The 21,038-nt window shown below is 45.2% G+C and overlaps 1 protein-coding gene across 2 annotated transcripts in view; it reads left to right on the top strand.

Annotated features, from left to right (window-relative positions):
* Nucleotides 1-21,038, top strand: part of plxna2 (plexin A2) — a 157,113-nt gene that overhangs the window by 87,089 nt on the left and 48,986 nt on the right. For both annotated transcript variants that reach the window (XM_040193259.2, XM_040193258.2), the window contains exons 5-12: nt 591-691; nt 8,933-9,056; nt 11,580-11,733; nt 14,631-14,727; nt 16,521-16,635; nt 17,696-17,896; nt 18,399-18,495; nt 18,812-19,011. In XM_040193259.2, coding sequence (XP_040049193.2) covers nt 591-691; nt 8,933-9,056; nt 11,580-11,733; nt 14,631-14,727; nt 16,521-16,635; nt 17,696-17,896; nt 18,399-18,495; nt 18,812-19,011 — 1,089 coding nt within the window. The remainder of the gene's footprint in view (nt 1-590; nt 692-8,932; nt 9,057-11,579; nt 11,734-14,630; nt 14,728-16,520; nt 16,636-17,695; nt 17,897-18,398; nt 18,496-18,811; nt 19,012-21,038) is intronic.

Raw genomic sequence — 21,038 nt, 5'->3', positions numbered from 1 at the left:
TTCAAATACTTTGCTGTTGACCCTTCCAATATGTTTAGCTTTGAATTTTCTGCTCGGTTCATTTAAATAACCCTCAGTACAACATAACGAATTATTTTTCCGATTTTAAATGATTCTGCGTATCTATTTGTTTAATGAAATCGATCTTAACAAACGTTGCTTGTTCATTGCAACCTTCCCCTGAAAAATAACCCCGTCGTTCAATTTCAAATTGGAAAAAATCAGACTGGAGAAGGTATGTCCGTCACTACTCTTCCATAGGAAAGTGTTTTTGGACAGGCAAGACAAAAGCCTACTGATGGCAGAGCGACAGCTTTCTGTGGCCAACTGAACCCACCTGCTCACTTCTGTTTCTCTGGCTTGAGATAAAGGAAACAGTTGCCTGTGCAGTTGACGTCTCACGCATTGACACACTGAGGCACCCAAACATTAGAGGCGCATCCCCCCCCCCCATACATAATCCATCAACACGAAACACCATATATACACACACGCGCGCACACATACCCAGAGGCTTCTTTGTGTGTACATGTAGTGATGTTTGTTGCTCTGCCTGCACTCTGATCCTGATCCTTTCATGTGCTTTTTAGGTTACCCAAGTTCCCATCGAGTCATGTGAGCAGTACGGCACCTGTGGAGAGTGTTTGAGCTCCGGGGACCCGCACTGCGGCTGGTGTGTCCTGCATAACATGTGAGTACCCCTCAATCATCGTTTACACGTACTTTCCACAGATTTTGTTCAACATTTACCACAAATGAGAGCAATTTAAGCAATATTGACTTAAGAATAGGCATAGAAGCCATGAGTGACACCTGCTGGAAATAAAGGGTTACTGCAACGAGACTAACTTCTAGAAAGCCATAGGAAAACGTGCGTATCAATTATATTTTGGGTATGATACTAATCTGTGAATTGAACTGATCATAGTAAGACAATATAATGGAGAGGTTATATAAATGCAGACACAAGATAAATGCAGCTTACTGCTAAAGAAGTCTCCCATCTTCGCTTCCATCGCTCCCGCCTTTGTTTCCTCAGCACAAACATTCACTCTCATCGGTCTGGGCTTCTCCTTTGCAGTTGTGTGTTGAATTCCACACTTACATCCCTTGCTGAATGCAGCCACTCTCTCTAAAGGTATAGCTGAATATTTGTGTGTCAGAGCCCCGCCGCAATCATCATTATCGTGATGGCGGCCCCTGCAAAGTGCACTTAAAGTAATTTACATCACTCCAACGCTGGGACAGGCCAAATAATTGCCTAGTGACAAGGTAATTCAGCATGTTTCTGCCGAGGTGCTGGAGAGGGTGGCTAAAGCCTTATATTCTTTACCGTGTGCGTGCCTTCACAGAGGGATAATTTACCACAACATTAGCCTTTGTGCTTTACTGTTAATCACATGATTTTTCTGTCGGTGTGGTAGAAAGTGGAACCAAAATAATTCAGATCTGCTGCGGGTCAGGGGTGGTGATACGTTGTTTTTTTTAAGCTGCTGTGTGGCGAACGCTGCTGTGAAGAGGGAACAGCTGTTTATTGTGCAAAGGCCGCCAGGGAGTAGGTTGCGTGTGGGCTTGCGAGTAGATGTGTGCGCATGGATGTGCACGCACCTGGGTTCGATTTTTGAGATCGTACGCAGGCACTCGGCCCGACCGCCGTACTGTGCTGCGAGGGAGGAAAGGTCAGCGCCGCATTTCACGTCAGATCAGCCATCTGCTCTCTCAGCACAGTAGACCTTGGTGCCACCTGACTCTGGTCCTAATACCCCTTTATGTGTCTTGAGCCTGCAATGAGTGTGACGGGGCCCCTGTCAGCTGTGGCTGAGTTGCTGCAAAGGGGAAAAGATATTTAAATGAAGACGATGCAAATGCGTGAATAGGGCCTTAGAGTGCCTTATTGAGGTCAATCTGCTGTAGACAAAGCGTCCGTAAAATGACATACCTAATACATCATTTAAATATGATAATACGAGCTGTAGTGTCTGAGTTGTATGTAACTTCAATGTCCCTGGAGCCCAGATGGTGGGCTGGTGGTGGCCTCTGATTCACGTCACATCTCTATTATATCTATTTGGAACAAAATAATTTCAAGGTAGGCGTCGATCAGAAGGGACAAAGGCGTTCATTAAAAAAAAAAACATCTCATCGTGCCATCTTGAATGGGAAGCAGCAGTCAAATGAGGATGATGTATCAGAGTTGCAGGTAGTAATTTGTTATTTCAAGATACTTGATGGAAACGGTAAATTTTGTGTCTGGTAACTGCACATAATGACAAATTACAGTTAAAATGTGATAATACCTAATGAGTCTGAAGGGGTATTATGGGTTTAGCATATAGACTGTACCAATATACAACGAAACCAACAAAAGAAGAACATATCTGGGTGCGGATGTTTTATTTTATATGATTATTGTTGATGAGTTGATGAGAATTTTATGTCCAATGATTAATTGTGACGGTTTGTATTTGTTTTTAAACATTCATTCCCAGTCTTTTTTTTCTGTATTTTAAAGCACAGTATGAAATGGGCTATAAAATCACATTTGTATTACTAGCAGCCGTCGTATTAGTGCCTGATACTGCTGGAGAAAAGCAGCTGCGCCTTCCCGGTGAAGAGCCCCCACTCACACCAAATCCCTTGCCAGCCGCGGTGCCATGCACAGCTCTGACGCTGCCGCTTCCTTCTGCCCCTTTCTCCCTAAATCCATTGTTGATTTTATAAAATGACCTTTACCCCTCTCCCATGTTGCACCTCATTCAGCCAGTAGGTGTGAACACTCGTTTCGGCCCACTGCTAAATTGTCTCCCATTATGACATTCTTCCCTCTGGAAAAAGCTCTTCTACACTTCAGAGGTGGTTCTGCTTGCTACAGACATTGTGTCCCCCTCCATCTTTTCTTGAGTCTGGTCTAGTCTGGCTGTGTATGCTCGTTGAAGTACGAGCATTCTAAGGTGGCTAATCAGGAACATAGGAGGAAAACTAGCTTGATTTGAGAGAGAATGAGAGAATGCAGAGGAGGCGGTGAGCTGGTCAGGAGCAGCGTGTCTGTCTTCCCTGCTTTCTTCTTCCTCTGACTCAGTGGCGTGTGAGCCTCTAAAGTCCTTTAATTACCAGCAGCTGCTAGGCATCCACTGAATGCACGGAAAATTAATGGTGGGGTGCAGGGGGGGTGGGAATGAGAGAGGGTAGAGTGTTTGATGCTGCACACTCATCGGCCCACAAGCCCAAGCAGCGTTTTGATTGCAGCTCAAAGGGGCAATCATCTCCAGCGCCCTTCAGTCAAAGTTCTGTGAATGGGTAGTTCAGCCTCCGACTGACCGCCGTCCGGAAACGTGGGGCTGCGGCGACGCTTTCTCTCTGCTGCTCCCTCCCTCAGCCCGCTTCTCATCACTGTTCGATCACCTGTCTAATCATACCCAGAAGAGGATTCTCCGTCAGAAAATGTCGCACATGACTCCGTCCCACATCCCAGGAGAAGACGGGACGTTTTCTTTAGATCTGTCTGCGTTATTCTGGCCTTCTGCCTGGGGGGCTGAGATCTAATGCCAAGTTCAGCTTAACCACTATAGCTTGTTTCAATATTCTTCTTTTTATTATAAGAATTGCATCATGACCCAAGTAGTAAATGAAATAATATGTACAGTTTGTGTAAATCCAGGCTTGCTTGTGGATGACAGCTCCAGGCTATTGGTAGTAGGCCCCAGAAGAGAGTGAGTCAGCATTTAAAGGCTGCTCTGAGCAGAAAAACACATCGCTACTACACCGTGAAACTGTTTTGGGCTGTTCTGTCAATCTGCATGTAGCCGAACCGCTTCGATCCGTTTCTGCAATAACCCACAAAGCAGCAGCACGAACGGCACAGCTGTCCACTTGTCAGAAATCGGTGCTACGCGATTTAATGCTGCCAAAAGACTCGTTTGGCAGCCCGCTTTAGAACACATTATACGAGTATACAGACCAGAATGGGGTTTGTTTTTGCAATGTGAAACCATGATTTACGAAAAACTTGTTGTCTGCTGTAGAGCGCTGTTGTGTGTGTGTGTATTTTTCTAAGTACAACGTCTTAGCTGTCTTAGCTCTTTTACCTGCGGGACAAGGAAGCACAAAGAAGGAGGGGGAGGAGTCAGCTCTGTAATGTGTATGAATGGGACATGAATGCAGTCGGAAGGAGGAGCTCAACGTGTCATGTAACCAGAGGTCTGGTCCAGCCCAAACGGTTAGTCTCATCACCAGGCTGATGGGGCTGTCTGCCTCTCACAGAAAGACTGCGATGGTTCCACCAGAAAAGGACCTTTAATGAGGCATGTTCATCACCTGACGTCAGACACCGATCATAAAAACCTCTTAATTTACAAGCGGCAACAACAATTAGCACAGCGATGAAAATGGCTGCTTAAGCCCGTGGTGGATGTCAGTCTGTGTGTCTAATGGCAGACTCATCAGCCACAGGCGATGTTAGCAGTCAGAGGAAAGCTGCATCCATCTTCCCGATTGGGCCTAATGAGATATCGACCACGGACATGCGGGTCTATCAATATTTCCATAGATTGCCGGCACGTAGAGCTCTCACGCGGTGCCACGGCCGTGATTTTTTGGAAACACCGCACCGGTATGTGTATTAGTGGGCGGGCTACATGTAATACAAAAAAAACAGTGAGCCTGCTTGCTCACTCATTTTCCTCTCTGAGACGCTTTGCATCCCCGCACTGCTCTTTGTCTCCGCTCAGCCCACGCGAGGAAAGCTAAAGCTGCTGCAGAGCAGTGAGCAATAGTCTCTCCTCCAATCTTTTCTTTCTCTCCCTTTTCATCTCCCCTCTCTTTCTCCTCTCCTTCACCCTCACTCAATACCGGTAACGCATACTGACGTCACTTGCGTAAACCATGTGCCTTCCGAGTGCGTTCGCCTCGGTTTTCACCACGAGAGCTTCCCCGATCTACGGGAAGGCGCCGTGAACGGGCCGCACTTGGCTCTGTGTCCTGTGGCCGTTGTACCGCGGTGACAATGTCAGTCTCCACCGGGGACACGGACCCGGAGTTGCATCTGTTAGTTTGACCCCTAACGTGAAGTGTACACGACTTTTAGTTTCAGAATGTGCCTCTCGTGTATAAAACCCCGAACATGAGCTGGTGGAGTTTAACAGAAGAGTAGAAACATCTTATTTATTATTTCTCCTTTACCTCCTGTGGAATGTGTTGAAATGGATTTCACACGTTATGGATGCGACAGTTAAGGATGCGACAGAATAAAACACCCCAAAATGTTGCTTTTGTGTAAGCAGGCAGGCAGCACAGCCGATCACTGCTCACCTTATCGTTCGTTTTTTTCTATGTTTGAGAGCCAAAGCGCACGTGCAGTAGGGGTTTCATACATGTTCATGTTAACATGTGATTCTGTAGAATTGTGCTGTCAAATGAAATCATGCCAGTGATTCTTTACCATAATGGGTGCCACTTAAGACTACGAGCTTTGTTAAGCACCATCAAATATTCAATATACATCTACTTGTTCCTCATCATACCTACATTATGCCCCCCGTCTTCTTCCCCCCCCTCCCGTCCGCACCCTCCGCTCTCCGCTGTCATTTTCCTTTGTGGCGCTTGTGGTCTGGCTCTAGCAAAGGAAGGTGATTTTAAAATGGCTCCCCCTCTGTTCTCTCTTTTTTTAAACACGGCACTCAAAACGAGAGCGGCAATCAGACAGTCCTTCACACTCCCATTGAAGTCCTTAGATGTTTTAAGGACGGGGGGAGGAGAAGGGACCGAGGGACGTGCGTCTGCATATGAAGGCTTGAGTGAGGTGGCGGGCCGCGTTAATCTCATGTTTATTACGTATACGTTACTGTGGTCCTCTGTTTGTTTGTTGTCATGTTTATGTGAATGTGTGTGTAAATTCATAAGTCTGCTTGTCCATCAACGCCTGGCACAGCAGCGATGACGATGTGCAATTACCGGTCCAAGGCGACAAAATAACAAGCAGTCACTGGTGGAACAGCCCCTGAGGTCTGGCCTCTGCTGACCTCACCCTCCCACTCTGTAAAATGTTCCTTTGCACCCACACACCACTACAAGTTACTCTGCGCATAAAGGTTCGTGACTTAGATCGCAGTGCAAACGTGTGTAGAGGCTTTAGTGGCACCAGCGCAGCCCAGACATCTTACACCAGAGACAACAATAAGCCGCCCGTGTTTTGTCTTTGTCTTTTCTCACCTGCCTCACATGTCTGCATGAAATGTGACTGCCACTTACAAACGCACTCACACCCTGCAGTAGAGTTGTAGACGCCAGAGAGGAGTAATAATAGGAGAGCAAGCAGCTACTTCAGCACCATGGACAGGGCTCGACACCCAGGCTGCTCCCAGCTGACGCTGGAGGGTAAAAATATCCTAATTACAGGAGACCGGGGACAAGAACGCCATGCATTTGTACTGCAAGTCAGTGTGTGTACATGGAATTCTGTATGCAAGTACGGTATTTATGTTTGTCTGTTTGTTTATTTCTCATTTGGGAGAAATTCACCTTTTAACACCTTTTTATTTCTCCGCGAGAGCGCCCCTCCTCCCAGGAATGCGGGTGATGGAGCACAAAGCATCGGCGGATCTGCTGAGTGACAAGCCTGACAAGCCGGACAGGAGGATGGGAGGGGGGAGAGAGGGGGGGGGGGCGAGGAAGACAGGATCCTAGTCAACACTCGGTGGCGTGCACTTCAGCTAATGAGAGATGCAAGGGGTCAGTTTATAACTACACAGAGATAATGGCCATCTCCTGAAACCATAGCAACAGCAGCCATCCTGCACACCATCCCTGCTGCCACATCCCCCTCGCCGCGCTCTCATCTTACTTTACCCCAACCAAAATGATTTTTTCTTTTTTTTTTAAATCACAGTGAGGAAAATCAATGCAGTGCTTTTTGTCAGTTAATGACCACCGAGGGTTTTTGCATCCGTACCCCTGCAGCTTGGATACATGCATAAAACATTGTGCCGCAGTCCACACCTGAAAGCACATTAAGTATCATTCTGTGCTGCCATTGTGCCGGTAAAAGAAGTGCCAACTTGCCGACTAAGAAAGCTATAGTGATTTTAACTTGTGAAAGAGTGAGGCAAAAGGGGAAAAATGTGCAGAGAGGGTGTGAGGGAGAAAGATGAGGACAATACAGAATGAGGTAAAATGAAGAGGCAAGTTACACGGTATGTCAGGAGTAACAATGAAAACGTCACATTTGAAATGTAGAAATACCGTTTCAACAGTGGGGCTGCATTGGGAACCCAGTTACAAATTCTGAGAAAGAAAATCTTAAAAATATATTCCTTTAGACCAGTGAAATATTCACAATAATAAACTAATTCTACACTGTCCTGATCTCTAAAATCCTTAGGGACTGTTCTGATGAGTGTGCGCGCGTGAACTTGAGTGTGCTCGTGCCTGTTCATGCGCGTCTGCTGGATATGGCTTGAACTTCTGACAACATAATAACAGACAGAAGCTGTGGATGAAGATGTAGCTGAATCACTGTGTGTGAGAGCATGTGGTTAAGAGGCATGATATCGGCGCGCACACACACACACGCACACGCACACACGCACACACATACAGTGTCAGCAGCCACGGGAGAGTAGACAGGGTCTGCAGTGGCACCTAAGCACCACGGACAGCGGCTGACCCACCGAGGTCCAATTAGAGCTGCTGTGACCAGACAGGCAGTTAACCAGACTGGGCTGGATGAGGATGGAGAGCCTTTGGTGCGGTGGGATGCAGGGAACACACCGTTTTAATGAGAGGGAGGAGGTGGTTGAGGTTTTTTTTTTTTTTTTAATGAGGGATGTGGCGGTTTATGGGGGTGTCGCGCAGCACTTGATATACTGTCTGGCTATTAAGATCTCTTATGAGTGAGCACCGTGTAATTTGCACCAGTTGCATGACCAGAGTTGTCCAGCGATTGAAGAATATAATTCGGCTGTGTAGTGCTTAGTCCTGTGGCTTCGTAGTTTATGTTAGTGTGGTGTATTAAATTACTCACTGGAGGCAGAGACTTCGCTGCTGGTGCCACCGCTCACTTGTGTGGTTTGTTACGCAACGGATGACTTCCAATATCGCCTACCATTGTAGGAAACTTTGGAGCTACGTGTCCTAGGAGAGACAGCTGCTGTTTCTGCTCGCTGTCTCATGAAACACACATTTTTACATCAGCGAGCGAAACCGTTTCCTGTTACGGCTTCAATTGTTTTGCAAAAATGAGGAAAACAAGCAGTCTCTTCAGAACAACATAGATAATCCAGAATCAAGAGGATGTCAATTCAGCCTTTTATCCACGCAAAACAAACAAATCTACATGAGTGGAACGGAAAAAGAAGAGAAAGGATGCCCTGAGCATCTGGTGTAGTTACCTGCTGTCCAGCTGCCTTAAAGACTGAGGTGGTGAATCTAAATGCACTTCTATAACGTGTCCATGAGAAGTAGGGGTGATCAATCCTGCCTTAACCCGTTATTTCATCGTCACAGCAATGCTAGTATTGTAAAACAACATAGCTTGATGCTTGTTCTTCTTAACAATGTGTACTGCTAGCATTTTTGACAGTTGGATCCCACATCCTTCCCTGTTATAACATTGGCAATCGGTATTTTTCTATTGTGTCACACAGCATGTTTATTGCTCCACTTATTTCACATTAGTATTGAGTTCTAACTCTATTGTTGTTGTTGGTGTTTTTTTTAGCCTTTCTTTACTTTTCGTTGTGTTATATTTCATGTTCATGTTATTTCCTGTAATCTATTCATTCATTGGCTTACGAATGTTTTTTTATGTATCGATCTAATGGGTTTTCTTAGGCTCGTGCTACTTCTGGTAGCCGCTGTTTTCATTTTCCTGCCGAAAAACAAATATCAGTAACACCATATTTCTTTGCCCCCCCCCCCATCTCTCCTTTCGGTCCAGCTGCTCTCAGAGGAACCGCTGTGAGCGTGCAGATGAGGCCAACCGTTTCGCCGCCTCCCTCAACCAGTGTGTGAAGGCCACTGTGTACCCAGACAGCATTGCGGTGTCAGAGCCCAGTGTACCTGTAAGTTCACACACGCACATTCCTACATGCAAAAAATCCAAATATCTGCAATCTTAACCTCAGGTTGCTCAGGTGATGACAAATAAGCTCTTATTTACACACTCTTGCACCCACGTATAGAGGCAGACCATTTTTAATGAGCCCACATAGCAGTTTGCCTGGTTTTGATTTCAGTTGATGCATAAACATTAGATGAGAAGGTTCATAAGAGCTCAATATGGGCGTTTCAGTGTGCATATGCTCACTTGGTACAAAGCAGTCAATATGTGTGCCAAGACATGTTTGTGTGGGTGTGTGTGTAGGTGTTAAAGTTGTTCGAGGGCGGTGACTACAGTGCAGCATCTCCACACGGATTGAGCCAAAACAGGCAAATAGAACATCAGTAAAATGTTCTTTTGAAGTTTACTGTACATGTAGACACACAAGTAAGTTCTTCAAATACCCACACTGTTAAGTGTCAGTTAATCTAGCACCCATGTTTTTTCTATCCACCTCCTCAGATATGGATTCATCAGAATGATAATTTCTCTTGTATTTTGGTTAAGGTTGGTAAGAGGTGAGGGCATAAAGGCTTATAGCCAGTGGTGAAGTGGGCGTTGATGGGATGGCTGCACTACTAGGTAGATGTCTTGGTCCCTGAAGGTGAAGTGGGTGTTCTCTCCTATGCATCCCAATACCATTTGGGTTAAGAGATGGCTGCTCCATATACCGCCGGAAAAAGAGATGTATAAACTCTTTACCTCGAATAACCTCCACAGTTCATAGCTAAAATCTTTGAGGAAAGGTCCCACCTTAAATGAGACGCTCCACAAATAATCCTTCCATGGTGTAATGGTTCTACCCAGAAACCTTTATGGGCTTTTAGAAACCTCAGCTTCCAGTACAGCCCTCAGTATTCCTGTCCCTGGTTGTGGAGTGTGAAACAGCAGTTTATCAGAAAATGTGTCTCCATGTCAGCTGCCCCAGGGTCGTCTCACCAAACTGTCCACAGTTCACACATTCCACAGGGGCAGACGTCTGTGTGACTCCGCAGCCTCTTCGTCTGGGCAACAGGAGAGATTGGAACAAAGCAAAAATAATCATATGATTTTATTAAAAACTCTGCTACAATTAGGCTGGTAGTTGCTGCCGAGATGCAGAAAGTCCCTCCACTGTCATCACAAGGGAGGACAGGAAAAACCAAAAGAGCAAAGGCTCAAACTCTGGGACACTTTCAAAAGCAGCCTTGCTTCCTGGTTGTGTGTGAGTGTTGGTGTGCACATTTCTTTGTGATGGATGTGTTTATCCGTATATGTGTGTCTTGACAAAATCATGAGAGCTAATTAATGTGAGAGGATCCTCGGGGAATTCTACATTGAACAAAAGACATTGATTGCTGTGATTGCCGTAATCAAGGATCTCTCCAACACACCTCAGAGCAAAGTAACACAAACACGGTGAAAGTAAAACAGGGGAAGACAAGAGGTCCTCAGCAGAAAGAAGAAGGAAAAAAAAAAGAAAAAACACATCTGTCCTCTCAGTGGGTACAAGAGTAACCCAGCTAACGAGGGAGGCAGTGTAGTGCATTGAAAGACCTACAGTTAAGCTGCTCAGCTGCCGTGCCTGTCCCAGTAGCCCCGCGGTGTTTAGTGAGAGGCAGATAAAACAAAGAGAAACTTCAAACGGCATGGCCCAAAAATAACAGCTAATGGAACACGGCTGTGAAATGCCGTGATGATAATTATCCGGGCTGCCTCTCTTGGCTAGAGAGCAGGATCACGCACCCTGTGCGCAGAATACATTTTATTTATAGGCACAGCGGCTGAAAGCTCCAGCACCGGTGTCACCGCTCTCCAGAGGAGGACTTCAAACCCTGACGTGTGCGTCTATGTATTGCACGCATGCTGTATTGCACATGGGCTGTCCATTGTGTTTGCTTTTTATTTTTTCTGGGGGGTGTGGCTTATGTTTTTTGTTCTTGTAACTTTAGAGGATAGAGAAACCAGAATAGAAGTTGCCAAGCGGCCGTGTTTTACACTTTCCTCTGTGTAAAATGTAGTTTGGTTTTGACCACAGAATCACAATGTCTGCCTCTAACTCGGGAATGATATCCTCAACATTGAAATGAGTTCTTCAGATTTAAATACAGCCCTATTTTCCTTATAATAGAGGTGATGCCATTTTGAAGACACAGTTGCACTTCTTAAAAAAGTTTGTCGACAGCTGCTTTTTGTTCTATTTGGTGCTTGTTACATCTCTTGCATTCAAACCACTTGTTGTTTTACTCTCGCCTTAGCTCATCGTACCTAATATGCACCACTTCACTGTGAGTGCTGCTGCCTTTAGGGATGTGCCTAATAGAGCATTGTTGAGGCACAAAAGATTATCAAATCTGATTTAGGCTCTGCCCCAAATTCTGGTAGCTAAAGTTGACATATTTTGAACCACGCTGCCCATTTTGGTCCATATTCAAAGGGTCACGTGTATCAAACGTTGTCACATTATGTTAACATCGTTGTCATTTTCACCCACCCCTTTGTTCAGCTGCTGGTGAAGGTGAGCCACGTTCCAGACCTTTCTGCGGGCATCACTTGCTCCTTCGGCAACCTGACGGAGGTGGAGGGGCAGGTCAATGGCAACCAGATACTGTGTGTGTCTCCTACTGCCAAGGATGTGCCCCTGATTCCCACCGACCAAGGTAGATGCAACACACACTCACGGCCGTCCACTGAATACATGATACTGATGAATGGGTATTCAGTATTCCAAATGCCTCAAAACAATGGGCTCAAATATAGCATTTCCTGACTACGGGTTTTATCTTGCTTTTATTTCACATCTATGCAGGCACATGACACATTACTTAACAAACAAGTACCACTTGGAGTAACTTATAATCACATGGTTTTGTATTATAACAGTCTCCATAGTGCATTATGGAAAATATAATACTGTTACACTAGCGTTCTTGCCAAAATAAAATGTCAGTGACCTGCGGACACAGGTTTTATCATAATAATAAAACTAATATTAATACTTTCGTTTTTTATAGCGCTTTTCTGGGTACCTGGGTAGACTTTACAAAGACAGTCAAGAACAAAACCAGACAAAGAAAAGTAAGAGAAACGTACAGATAAGAGAAATAGACAGAAACACAAAAAAATTGAACGGGAGCAAACTGGAGAATGAGTCATGTAGGGGTTAGCATTTGAAAGTGGGTTTCAAGAGGTGGGTTTTGAGGGCTTGTTGGAATGATGATACGGTCGGAGCCTGGCGGATACCGTAGGCTATATTAGTCATGATAAAATGCTTTACATCTTCGATTATAAAGTACTATGAGAAAATTGTAAATTACTATAAATATGTTAACAATGCATCGAATATGAATTGCTCCCAAAACATCTTACCATAACGCTTCTAAACGCAGCCCTTTTTAGGGTCCCTCTCTTTGCTCTCCATGTGCTGCACTGAGCCGACGGTTCAACTGCCCCCCCCCCCCCTCCCCCCCACCCTGAAACGTCTTTATCGATTCGGCCCTCGTGATTAGAGCAGACACCGTCAACACAACAAGCTCCCGCATTTCCAGGATCAGTCTCCTGGCTGTGAAGTGTGCTACACACAAGGCTAGGCCACATTACAGCTGACGGGGGGTCAGACTCAGATCCCTCAGCCTGTGGCTGAGCTGCAGCTCTCCACATTATTGCCCGCGGACTCCGTCTAACAAGCCGCTTCAATCAGCCGGGGGGGGTGTTTTAGTTGAGGGGGCGACGGAGAAGTTGATGCGGTGGATTAGTATCTTAGCATAGCCGAGGCACAGGGAGCTGATCGGTTGTTTGCTTTGAAGAAACGGGGACCCGATATGAACACAGAACAAAACATAATATTAAACATAATAAAGAATAATAATTGTCATTCGTTATTGTAAGAAATTGTTTTTCGGCAAAAATGTCCAATCAGCCGTGTTTTAACTGGTTTTACAATATATCCAGGAATTAAATATATGCTAATCACCTCTGCTACACAATTCATAACAATCTCCTGACCTTTCAAGCATTCCTCCAGCATAAATTCAAGAATATACCATCGTGGCCCTGGGCTCCATTTATTTGCAAACATATATATCATCATAATACTAACACCTGTTATTTGGCCATGAATACCTTTTTTTGCAAGCCAAGATGGCTGCGGGGTGACAAACCCAAACACCCCGAATAAGATATTATGTGCATATTATGTGCAGTGTGGAGTGGAAATGACTGTGTGTTTTGGGGGTGTGGTAATCCTCCTCCCTGTGAGTAAATGACAGCCCTGTTTGCCCAGAGCTCCCTCGGGGACTGGTGCATCAAGTACTGATATAAATGTTGTCCCCTAGGTAAATGTCAGCCAATCCCCCTGGTGTAGGCCCTTCCTCCATCCATCAAGCTTTTCATCCATCATACCATTCCTCTCTTTGAGCACCTTCCTCCGTTCCTCCCTCCTCTTTTGTCGCATCTCCTAACGGTATACACCTCAATTTTTTACTCCGCATCCATCCCCCCTGAGGCCATTTCCTCCTGACCTCCCCACTATCCTCCTCCATCTCCTGTCCCCTAGCAAGCAATTTCTATCTGTTGCACATCAACATTGATCGGGAGGTGGCAATCGCCTGAGGAGAGGAAAGAGGAAAAGAGAGGAGAAATAGGTACAACATATTGTAGGATCAGAAGAATAAAGAGAATAAAGGAGAAGTTAATACAACAACAGAACAAAAAAAGTGAAAGTAGAGTTTAGTTGAAACTGTGGACATTGTAGACTAAGCTTGACAGGAAGGAAAATAGCTGGCACTTTTCTTCACAAAGGAAAAACAAAACCCTAAAGGGGTTTTCGTGTGGACAGGAACTTGTTTGCCTGATCCTGTGAGACAAAATGTGAAATGGTCAAAGTCAGCCTACCCGCTACACAGTGCAACAGAGCCTGATTCCCAACAGGTGCTGTGGAGAGAAAGGGGCAAGGAGGGTCGTTCATGCCTCCTGCTCACTGAATGTCATCTGAAATACACACACATATGGGGGCTTAGCAACACATTCCACACATCCGTCTCCCCAGCAACATTTTACAGCCCTTTCTGCTGTACCTTTTGAGGCACTCTTGCCACACAAGATGTATAACCTCCTCAGTCTTCTACCGCGGGGGGCTTCTTACCAGTTGGATGTGCCCGGGGGAAACATCCTGATCAGATGCCGGAACGACTCGGCTGATACCTTCCGACTCGAAGGGGCAGCGGCTCTCCTGCGAGCTCTCTCCTGATGCCTTATCCCCGAAGCTAAACCCAGACACCTCACAAAGCGAGCTCATTTCGCCACTTGATTCCACAATCTCATGCTTTCTTCTGTGCTCGATCGCATTCGTTCCCCACCGACGGTGTGACCACGGATGAGGGTTTGAATGTAGATAGATTCGTTTAATGGAAAAGCTTCCCCGCCCGGCTGGCCTCCCTCTTCCAGCACCCGGATCTCCAATGACACCGCGACCAAACTGCCTCTTCAACGACTGTGCAAAAAACGTATGAGGCACGAGTATACGTTACAATGTCATCTTTTATCTCCTCTCTTTCAGACTGGTCAGGTGTGGAGCTGAGGCTCAACTCTAAGGAGACTGGTCAGATGCTTATCAGCACAGAGGTCAAGTTTTACAACTGCAGTGTCCACCAACTGTGAGTATGTCTTTCACAGCCCGTTCTTTCTCTTTTCACTTCACAAAAAAAACAATGCCCTAGACTCGCTGCGCGAAACCACTGGATCAATGCTCCGGGAATTAGTTTCAATTTGTCCTCAACCCAAGCTGGCCCCTGTCCTCCTAAAAATATCCCTCGTAAAGTCTAATGGAACCTGATAGCTCACTGCTCCCTGAGCACAGTCACAGGATGTTTCTTTGCTGTTGCACTAATGAAGCCTTTTTCATTGAGACGCTGCGGCACAGAACACAAAGATTTCTGCCCAACCGGTCTTCAGGAGGGGTTTTCTGCCTGTTTTCATGCTATGTTTGTCCCCATCTCAGTGTTGGCAGTGCCGATGCTCTCTTCGATCCCGTGTAGCAGATTATGTTTGTGCTAGAATCAAAGTTCTTGCTGACTTTGTAGTATAAGTAAAGGGAGAGAAGGAGACTAAGGATATCACAGAAGTAATGCTAGGACGAGTTGCATGTCTTGTTACTCTATTACGAACCCCTCGACATTAAAGCCAAATGTTGCAGCCACTGTCTCCATTGTTATTCTGCGTCTCTGGCTCTCACACTGCCCTGCAACTTCTGCTGTCTGAGAACCCTGTCCAAGTAGCACAGAAAGCAATTAGCAGCTTTCACGTCCACTCAGTTACACACACACACACACGCACACTGAAAGACATAAAGACAGCTACACAGACTTGAAAAGGCCATGCGCTGTCCCTTGCACGTTCTGATGTCAAGTCGCGCTCTCTCTTTCTCTCCCACTTACATACTTACTATAAAGTCTATCTGCCAGAAGGTGAATCAGTATTCTGAATTAGTGTGGCAGCCAGAGACTCCTCACGTGCTTCTGCGTCAATGAATATTCAAATATAAGACAGTATGCATAACTCAGCTGTATTTATAAGGAAGAAGGGGGGAAGAGCCAATACGTTGGTCCCATGCAGAACCGTGTCCTGTACGCGACTGCGCCTCTACACTGATCATCATATCCGATCTTGTACAACAGCAGTAGTTCATGTGCTTATCACAACTATAGCGCAAATGCGAAAAAAAGGTTTCGGGGTTGTTACGCTGTCATATAAGTTAATATAACGATACGGTTTTGGTAAAGCTGTATTGATTTGCTAGTTAATTTTCATTGACACACGCACACCCTTATGTTTTCTACTGATACAGAATAAGCGATCCAGGTGTGAAATATTTGCACACAAGAAGTACAGTAAATAAAATTAGCTTTGCACAGAGGCTATTAATAGAGTTACGGGTGGCAAAGTCCACTTGGGGGTGGAATCTGTTCTTTAGCATAACAGTATGTAACCCTAGTGAGATGTTCATAAACACTTACATATGGTAAATGCAAAAATTCAAACACAAGCACACACCTAACAGCTGGTTAACAGTGAGACTTTAACAATGCAGGGCTAATGGTAATTGCAGAATCAAGCAGCGCCAAATCTTGTTTGCCCTCATTACTCGATGTTCCTCTTCTCTCTCGTCGCTGTTTCTTCATTTGATTAAGGCCACGAGGGCTAATATGCAGCTCAACTTTCTCACATGATACGCAGTATTAATATATACGGCTCTAAAAAATGTGTGCAGGGGAGAACTTGGCCCATCAGCCTCAGAATTATGCTCTGTGCTAACCGCAAAGGCACAAGCACAGCAGGTGCCCCCACGGGACCTGGACTAATTTCCTCAGTGGTACTTACCTCCTTCACTGCACAGTTTTTTCCTGACTCTCTTCTTCGTGTGTGTGTGTGTGTGTTTCTATCCATGCAGGTGTTTGTCTTGTGTGAACAGTGCCTTCCGCTGCCACTGGTGCAAGTACCGCAACTTGTGTACCCATGACCCCTCCAGCTGTTCCTTCCAGGAGGGACGAGTCAACGCCTCTGAGGTCGGTGGAACACAAATGTGCACAAGCGTGCACACTGTACGTGCATATCAGCAGGCTTTTCAGCACAACATTCTCGCTCTTGCTCTCTCTCTCTCTCTCTCTCTCCCTTACTCCTCTTCTCGCCTGCACCTTCCTGTATCCGCCTCTGTGTGCTCTGTGTCAGCCTTAGGGCATATCTTCAGAAAAAAAGCCATCTAAGCTCTTCTATTTCCGATTTGGCGTTTCTCATTCAGAGTGCTTGTTCTTTGTAGTGGCAATTAACACTCTATTATCTCCGGAGTTATTGAGCTTAGCGTGTCTTAACATTGACACGGGATCACTCTGACCCAGTGTGTCATGTGAAGTAGATGCAAATTAAGTATGCCAGTGTGCATGGTTTCCAATCGTCTCTGCCTGTGCGCGTAGTTATTTCTTGGGTATTCGCCCAGGTGTATGACGCCGCTATGATAGTTATCAGATGTTGACCTCGGAGTTGCTGACCTGCACTGCAATCCACTGACCATTAATTTAATAATTATCTTCGCCAATTTAGCTGTTTCAAAACTGCACTCCTGATAATGGGTTGTTCAAAGCTCAGCAATTAGTTCAGCGCTTTGCAGGGTCACAGGAGAGATGTACCATCATTTCAGCTGCACTCACTGCTATTCATACTTATCAGCGTGAACAAAAGGGGGCAAATATAACTTTTGGAGATCGAGCACATGAGCATATCCGCAGATACAGATTCGGTGCATTATTGTTTTTTTTATAGACACTTGTACAAAAACAATTCCAACATCTTGAGAAAATCTTTCCTTCTAGCGGTTATTTGTGTTAAAACACACAATTTAAATGTTTAGGAAATAAAAGCTTGTATAGTTATTGATCATGACACTTTTGTACATTGGCCTCCAGCAATGTTCCTCGCCCTCCTACCGATTTCAACACAGATTTGTTCAAATATTTACTGAATATTACTGACACTTTATTTCATGCTAGGATTGCTGAACCATGTAATGAATCCGCGGATCTACTACGGCCTTTTACGCCACTGTTTAACGCGCCCTCTTGTGTCCTGCAGGATTGTCCCCAACTGGTGCGCTCTGAGGAGATTCTGATCCCAGTGGGGGAGGTGAAGCCCATCACCCTGAAGGCGAGGAACCTTCCCCAGCCCCAGTCTGGTCAGCGAGGCTACGAGTGTGTCCTCCACATCCAGGGGGTCGACCACCGAGTCACCGCCCTCCGCTTCAACAGCTCCAGCGTGCAGTGCCAGAACAGCTCGGTAGGTTTGGTGACGCTTGCAGACTGTGCCACTGGGTCATTCCGCTTACTGTTGAAAGCATCGCTGTGTGTGTCTGTCTGTATTTGAGTAGACACACTAGATGCGGCCACGGTTGAAATGTAGACCGGAGAGGACTGCAGCCGGGCTCTGCCCTCCTCAATGACACAGCGACTTCTGCAATGTAGTCCCACAGGAACCACAGACATACACATTCTCTCTACACACACACACACCCGTGCCCAATAAGGCTGGCATTACGGGCACAGGAGGCGATTAAGGACAGTTTCTCCAAAGGCTGGGAACCTTTAAGCCTCTGCTCAGCCGTCCAGTGCCTTGTGACTTTTCCATGTGTCAGCTCTCTGTTGAAGAAACTTAAGGAGGGCATTGTGCTGTATCTGCAAGGGTTCACGGGAATAACAATTGTTATTTGTATTCTTTGTCTATGTTCCACCTTCACCCCGTCTCTCTGTATTTTTCCCGTCTCCATTTTTGGGCCCTGTAGTATCTGTACGAGGGAATGAAAATCAGTGCGCTGCCTGTGGATTTCTCGGTGGTGTGGAATGGCAACTTCATTATTGATAACCCGGAGAATATCCAAGGTGAGAACAACATTTGCTGGCAAACAGGATGCAGATGCGCGAATCTAACACATAGTAGATTAAGTAACCTATATATAGCATTCCTGCTCTTTCTCCTAATTAACCTTTTGTTGTTTTACGAGCAATTACGGTAATCACACGGTGTATATTTAAATGTGTTATTGGAGATAAAAGTAAGAATACATAACCCGTGGGGATATTTTACTCATAGCAGACCGACTGTATGTTTTCTTCAAACAAAGAAACTGTCTCCTGAGACATATGTAAGCTTAACAGTTGTTCACCGTGTATCTGTTCTCCCTCCTATACCCCACAGTGCACCTGTACAAGTGTGCAGCCCAGCGGGACAGCTGTGGCACGTGTCTGAAGGCGGAGAGGAAATTTCAGTGCGGGTGGTGCAGCGGGGAGGGCAGGTGTACTCTGCGGCACCACTGCCCTCCCATCAATCCTTACACCACCCGCTGGCTAAACCTGTCCAGTAAGAATGTCAAGTGCACCAACCCACGCATCGCCGAGGTCAGTACCCATAACCCTCCGTCTGTCCTTCCTGCCTGCCCACACGCATCCAGCTCCAATCAAAATGCAATAATCAGCTGCCACTTTCACATATAATATTAGCAGGGAAGCGTTTCTCGTTTTTGTGTCATTCATTTGTCACGCCCCTTTTTCTGTAAAGCCCTTAATATATAGGACTGAATATAAAATGATAAAGCTTGTGACAGCTCAATAAAACAAATGGCAATGCTAATCCGTACTTTGGTTTGCTCGGATTACGCTTGATCCTTTTTGCCTTTCAAACTGTTTGAAAGAAATCGTGTTCTGAAAAGACTGTATGATTCTTGACAACAAAGTGTGTGAATTGGATTTAAAGGTATCGAATGAGAAGCAGCTACGCCACTTTGCTCTGTTTTCCTGTCGACCGAGGATGGGTTGGGATGGGACCCAGGGTGCTTGTCTTTGTTTAATTCCTTTTCCTTTATCCTTCTAATATTTAATAATATTCTCTAAGTGAGAGCATTTGTGGTTTGTTTAAAAAATAAAATATAATATATGATGTGTGAAGACCTGTGCAATAATGGCCAAAATAACTGATTAGTTATCGCGATTCTTTATTGATTTTTTAGAACAAATAGTTGTATTGCATTTTTGGACAAACATTTAAATGCTGCGTCCATGTTGTGCTAAATTCCTGCTAATGTTCAAATCTTTGCATTGAAAAGATTGTGTGGCTCGCTGCTTGAGTTGATATGCAGAGTTTCTATAAGCGGAGCACGCATTGGAAATGTCAACACCAAAGTAAATCATGTTTATTTAATTGTAGGAAAACAAAACTGTGATCATGATTAATACTTGATTAACATGCAGCCCTAGTACATACCTGTATGGCTGTATGTGTTATACACTCAGGGGCAAATTCATGTAGGAGCTGTTCTCACCTTCAAGGTTTATCCAAAGGCAAATGCCCTGGCACACACACACACACACACACACACACACAGGGTCAGATATATTCAGTTTCATCGGCCTGCCTCCTTGACATCTTCTCTTTGTGCAATATGCACGGATGCCTTCTCATAGACTTTATTGTTGTTTGTCTTCACAAGGTTATTTCCGTCCTTTGAAAGTAACGTTGGCACCAAAGTAAATAAAAGAAACAAAACATTTTTTTTTTTAAACTGTCTCACCAGTCCTGGAGACAACAAGAGGATGTATGTGTGATTCACCTTTTCTTTTTCCATGCACTCTTGCAACCAACCAACAAGTCAATGGTTGGATGTCTTCCACCTCAGCAACCCCATGATTATGACCTGGAAGTGCTTTTTTGTTTCACCATAAGTGGGCCTCTGCTTCCTCCATCCACATTCTCTCTCCGCCTGGTGGGTTTGCTGTCCCTGAGGGAGTCAGGCCAGGACGACATACTATTTAATTAGGCTTGGTACTGCACCGGTGCATTGTGGTTAACCCACCGGACCCCAGTACCTCTAAATTGATTCATTTGGCCTCTCATTCCTCCAGCGCACACTCCCATCTAACTGCAGCCAATTAAAAAGTTGAAGTTAAAGACTTTGTTAATTGATTTGCTATACTGTATGCAGATTAAGACCGAAAAAGAAGAAAGACATTTTTAAACTGTATCCTTCTCCCCATCTGATTATCCCTGCTTCCCTCCCCTGTCTATGTGCGTCTCTGTGTTTCACTATCTTTGATGTTGTTGAATCACATTATGCTCTCCTGTAACTCCATTATTCTTTCAGTTTGCCATTGTATGGCACCTGCTTATTGCAATCCAGAGCAGATCAGTGTTTTCATTAGTGTAATGATCACAATATGTGAATACGTATTGCCCATCTGTCACTTGGGAAGCATTAAGGGGGGACGAATTGGAGATATACGGATATACAGCAAAAGCTCCACAAATTAACATTTCGAGGAAAGTGCCCAATGTTGTTTTTTTTTCTTTATTTGAGGACACAGGAATGGGCCATTTAAATAACTTGTTGAGTAGGTAAAATGTCCATCTATGAGGCAGGTGCTTAAGGCCA

This window comes from Gasterosteus aculeatus, chromosome 2 (assembly GCF_964276395.1).
Source record: "Gasterosteus aculeatus chromosome 2, fGasAcu3.hap1.1, whole genome shotgun sequence".
Lineage (NCBI taxonomy): Eukaryota > Metazoa > Chordata > Actinopteri > Perciformes > Gasterosteidae > Gasterosteus > Gasterosteus aculeatus.
This window is presented reverse-complemented; position numbering and strand designations above follow the sequence as displayed.